This window comes from Sinohyriopsis cumingii, chromosome 12, assembly GCF_028554795.1.
Source record: "Sinohyriopsis cumingii isolate HCF-2022 chromosome 12, ASM2855479v2, whole genome shotgun sequence".
Classification (NCBI taxonomy): domain Eukaryota; kingdom Metazoa; phylum Mollusca; class Bivalvia; order Unionida; family Unionidae; genus Sinohyriopsis; species Sinohyriopsis cumingii.
Window position 1 is genome coordinate 75,433,996 of NC_142972.1, and position 5,710 is coordinate 75,439,705.

The 5,710-nt window shown below is 33.7% G+C and overlaps 1 protein-coding gene across 1 annotated transcript; it reads left to right on the plus strand.

The window, feature by feature from the left end:
• Positions 1-2,814: 2,814 nt before the first annotated feature.
• On the plus strand, positions 2,815-5,498 carry LOC149786776 (ninjurin-1-like). The gene is made up of 2 exons (XM_089975976.1): positions 2,815-2,895; positions 5,106-5,498. The coding sequence occupies exons 1-2, from the start codon at positions 2,815-2,817 to the stop codon at positions 5,496-5,498; spliced, it is 474 nt and encodes a 157-aa protein (XP_089832102.1).
• Positions 5,499-5,710: the final 212 nt, after the last annotated feature.

The window sequence follows — 5,710 nt, forward strand, 5'->3', positions numbered from 1 at the left end:
AAGGCGTGATTAACCGTGCAGGCAGTGTCACAACAAAGCGCTATATCTGGAAATTTCAAATGTTGGAGCTTTCGACGGCTTAATCAAACCCGATTGACATGAGACCAAAATAGCAAAATGTTCAAAGTGCTTCTCCTATACGTCATACAATCCGTAAATTTATTTTTAGTACGTAGAATAAATTATTGCTTAACTTACTTATTAGCATATATAAAGTGAGTCATCACCACTTACAAAGTATAAAATAGTAAAACCCTTAAGCATGTGCTTTTACTCCGGTATTAATTCTAGTTTCCTCTAACCATTCCAACAGTTTGTTACACATTTGGACTATTGGTGGGTAATGTTTATATAGGGCATCCTCACTTAAAACTAAACAAACTCGCCAAAACTTCGCGGTAAGAGTATAGCAATGACGCTTTCTGAAAGAAAATCCCATTGCCTTAGGGAACTAAAGCAAACGTATTGCATGGACACTGCCATCTTAGAAAGATGCTAAAATCGATGTAACTTCACGCCCAATTTCTGCTGTCAGTAATGTTTTGTGAAAACGGTTTTATATTGCAAAGACACGTACGTACAACTTTATATTTCATCTATTTTTATGTTTAAACTGCCCTGATGTTTTCAAGCAATATAACTGTTGTTTCTGTAGGTTAAAGATGTAAAGTTGTTACAGAAAAGTTATCATACTGCCATTGTGGTAGGTTGATGAGTAGACGCACGCGAAGTCACTAATCAAACATTATTTCCCGATTCCTTATTCCTTTTCCTAGGGAAAGTTTTGCTCTTGTCCATAGCTCTTCATTATCAACCCTATATACAAATAATTTACATTGGATCACTGGCTTCCGGAAGAGTATCTAAATATCGGTTAATTATTATGCACACATTTCATAAGACGTAAAGTGAATTTGCAGATAAATATTATACGAGGAAGATAGTACGTACACTGACAGTTTGTAGTTATTTACACAAACAGTTACACGTGGACAACTCCTATTGATACATACCAATATACAAACGTCAGACTGAAACAACATTGACACTTTGATTACATGTGTATGTATACATAGACAGTTGTGTCATACACCTGGTAAAAACCCATTTGTACATATGCCCTGCACTCACAACCTACATTGCAACACACACTCGATTGCTGATTTATGTTCACCTTGACAGTAATGGAAAGATAGGGCTAATGCCAGTTGTCCTATAATACACGCAATTTATATTTTGAATTCATTCTCTTATCGCACAGCAGTCAATAATAAAGATTATGCAAATAGTCCTCTTATCTCATAGGGGACATATATTTAGCAGGCAAAACAGCCCCATGACCCGTATTAGCTGCGGATATACGCCTTAAAATCCGGTAGAAACAAACCAGACAGTAAGACTGTTCTATCCAGCATTTTGAAGTTTTTCTTTGGAAACAGGTGAGCTCACCCTCACTTCCTCTCCCTCTCTCTCTCCCTCCCTCCCTCCCCTCTCTCTCTCCATCCCTCTCTCTCTCTCTCTCTCTCTCTCTCTCTCTCTCTCTCTCTCTCTCATGAACCCTCTCACGTCTGTAATAGCCTGCTGATTGTATTGAATGGTTAATGTGAAAAATGTACTCACAATAATTCCATCATTATTTGGAAAGGTTCACTGTGTTTGGAATATACTTTCATATAAATATATACGTAATTTTGGTTTTACGCTACTTACAATATGCAATGGATGTTTAACTATCATTCTAGCACTACTGACATGTAAATCATATCAAATATTTATCTGTCAATATTTGTCCTATTGTCTTAAAGTCTGAAGCAGGCAGGAGTAAAAACTAATACATTTGAGAAAATTCAGCCAATAATCTATTTCCCTTGAATACAAGGTGAACATTTTAAAGGAACATATTGTGAATTCAATCCCAAAAGTCCTAAACATTATATCACAATTTCATATGTATTGAGTCCTAATTGTTGTTTTAAGCAAATGCCAGTATTGAATGCGTTAATGTGAATGTAGTTTTGAATATCATAATGTACCAATAGCCTGGAATATGGCGTTGTGCTAATAGTCCTAATGTAATTCAATAGTATAATCCAAAATGGTCCTGAATGAATTCACAATAATGATTTACTCCAAGAAGTACTAACGATCAATTTGCAATTCCAGTTAATATGTTAAAATAATAAATAAATCCACCAAATCTAAAAGATGAAGACAGAAATAAGATTGATTCCATTTCGGATAATAAAGTAGGAATTCATACTTTTTCAGGAAAGCAACATTAATATAAAAAGCATAGAGATAATAATAGTATCAGGAGGTAGGTTATTGTCTTCTAAAATATTCAAAATTGTCAACTAAATCAGGAATAACCAAGTGAAAAATTAAAGTCCTGCATTCCGATACAAATAAACTTGTTCACATCCAATAATTATGATCTGAATATTTAATATATAACGTATTAGCTATGTATTACGTTGTTTACAAAATAAATGTCTCTAGTTAGGTGGACAATTAACTTGATCTTAGACAAAGGTCAGTTACAAAATACAAATATACATAACATTTAATAATTGAGAAAATCCAACAAACAATGTAAATTAAATATACATGATAATTGAAATTAACTGCTTTTGTAAGAACCTTGATATACTTTTGTGTCTCAAATGAACGTGTTTCCCAGTACGTAATCATTGTTATTATGTTACAATGATCAATACAATTATCTCTCAGGGAACGTTTTCCACCATTTAATGTTTTATTGCAGGTTAATAAGATCTTCTTCACAAAATGTCGGCGGACAATGTAGCTTTTGACATGGATGTGAAGATATCGACGAACAATGACGCCACAATAGAGATCAAGAGTCCGGATGAGGAAGTTGATCATCCACTTCAGGTATACCTTATTAGTTCAAATACTGGAATAAAGGTATTATTACTTTCGTTGTTGTTGATCTAGTGATATAAATAAATGTGTTTTGGGGGTGTTTTGCTACTCCCATCTCTTGCAAAACATCATAGAGTATGCTGCTTTATATTGCTTTGTTCTTATTTCTTCTCTGCATTCATTTGTTACACGGACATGGGGTACTTCCCTAATAACAAATAAAAAGGAAGAAACATTATAATTTTTGTATGAGTATTCATAGAAGATGGTAACTTAAATGTAAAGCGTTCAATTTCGATGATTCCATATAGCCTACTATAAATTGTGTTGTTATTTCTTCATTCTAATCGGAAATTTCATAGGATAATTTATGCAAGTGTCTCATTATAAAGCAAATAATTCTAAAAGCATGTTTGGACAGGAGCTATTGCGTGAAGCACCAATTGCTATTTTCTATTTCGTATTAAGTTTTACATCGAAGACAACAGAAGCTGAAGAAAATACAGGTGCAAAGAATAAATATCTAAATTCAAACTACAAATTACAGGAATTCTTTGACATTATATCACTTGTTGATTAGTTGCAATGAAAAAAAGAAGCACTCGTAAATTGTTATAAGATATGTGCATTTCGTCTTTAACTTTTGGTGCATGGCTTTAGAGTGCAATGAGTTTTAAAAAGGTATTTACAAATTATAAAAATCAACCTTAATAAAAAAAAACATGCTGAAACGTTTTGGGGTATTTCCATGTGTCTGATTAAGTCAGTTGAGTTGTGTTGCGACATAAGACAGGTGGTTTGTGATGTGACATAAGTGACACAGGAACTATCGCGTCACTTGTCACGAATGAAAATATTGCCACGTGCAACCGTAGGACCCTTATAAGAGACAAGTTGTACTTTAATTCATTCCTGATTTCCTATTTTCAATTATTGTTCTAGTTGTAGATGTATTTAATGTTGTTTGTAGATTTAATTTTTGGAAAACATTTGTTGAAATTATTTATTGGAAATAAAATTAACTCATAGTAATGGATTAAAGCAACATTTTGGGATTATTGTGAACTCATTCAAAGGAGTTTTAAACAATGACATAGTGATGCATGCAGACTGTAGGCACTTTAGCATATTCAAGGCTATTGGCACATTTAGGACCTGAATTTTATTTGGACCTTTTCATTGTTTAGAGCTGTGTAGAAAGGTTAAGATTATTTTGGATTTAATTTACAATGCTGCAAGTTCCTCTTAAATTTCCATTGTATAGCCTTGTGAATATAATTGTTTATGAAGCGTAATACATACATACATACATACATACATACATACATACATATATATATATATATATATATATATATATATATATATATATATATATATATATATATATATATATATATATATATATATATTAACGAGAGCCTGAAAGTGATAGTTCTTTCGGAACATACGAGTTAATTTGTAATATGCAACCATTTAAGAGAATTCATATAGAAATGAAATAGGGGCCCCGAGTGGCCAATTAGCCTAAAGTACTCACCGTTACAGATCACTGCCATTTCACCTCTGTCTGCGTGGGTTTGCATCTCGGATCCTGCCAGTGTGGGTAAGTGAGAAAGCTTGCCAGTTGCTTCTCATTGGTGGATGGTCATTTCTTGGGTTTGCCCGGGTTCTTGGACCCCCATTTATACTGGCTGCCACAACAACAACAAAGCAACAAATGAAATAATCATACAAAATATACATCCCGACACATACGACGCATATCTGTACTAATGTAGCATAGGAACCTTCAAGATATGAATTACGTTTTGCTTTTGTATTTCCTTTTTCATAGTACCCATAAACACCAAAAGCGTTCTCATAAAGGCAACCAGTCGATCAAGATACAATAAGAATGTTATTGACAATAAAATGTACATTTCCTTTAGTTTAAGTAACGTATGCTTTGACATTAAACATAGATGTAAACACTATATTTAAAGTCGCAAACTATTCAATTTTATTTTCTGTATGTGTTTATGTTTTGTCTATTTGTTTTTCTTTTGTACATTGTCTTTGTAGGAATCGTGTGTCCCACAGGTTCAAATGGTACCATCACATTAATATCGCTTTGCGATTTAGTCAGTTTCTACATTTTTTCTTTCTGCTAAAAACAATCTCTCGGAATTCACTGCAAGAGGAATGAGTAATATGATTATTGAGCTTTTAAATTTCAGACAAACCCACCAAGCAACTTGTATGTAGTGAAGAGAAACTTTATCCACCAGTTGATGGATGTTGCCTTGCTGATGGCCAACGTTTCTCAGCTAAAGGCACTGTTAGAACTTGGTTCTAAAGACAAATATTACTATCTCCTACTGGTCGCCATAGTAGTGTCAATTTCACTCCAGGTCATCTTCACAATTTGCATGCTTATCATTTGGTCAATGGAAAAAGGAGTCGTGGACAATATGCCCGAAACTAAGACGGAAATCCCAGACAAAGGAGTGGTTTTGAAGGACAACAAAGTAGCAAATGTACTCGATAAGGTTGGGAACGTATTGGTTTTGTGCATTATTGTGGCTAATGTCTTCATAGTTGGGTTTGGAGTCGAACCGCATGGTCAATAGTCGAACAAACGATTCATCGTCTTGATATGTTTACATTTGTGTTCTTTTTTAATGTTCTGCGGGAAACGATATATATTTGACAGTATTTAGAGTGTACCAATGATCTGCGTACAATGAAAATATTGCATGTTATTCTCATGTCCTTTGCATATAATCTATCAATAGACGAGGCGAACAAAGAAATATTTACTTTCTTCTACTAATTCTGTTGC

Bases quoted from the DNA above. Each gene is read 5' to 3' on its own strand.
- LOC149786776 (XM_089975976.1), top strand. From the start codon at position 2,815: ATGGATGTGAAGATATCGACGAACAATGACGCCACAATAGAGATCAAG. The intron at 2,896-5,105 runs GTATACCTTATT...TTTAAATTTCAG, and splicing joins AAGTTGATCATCCACTTCAG to ACAAACCCACCAAGCAACTT.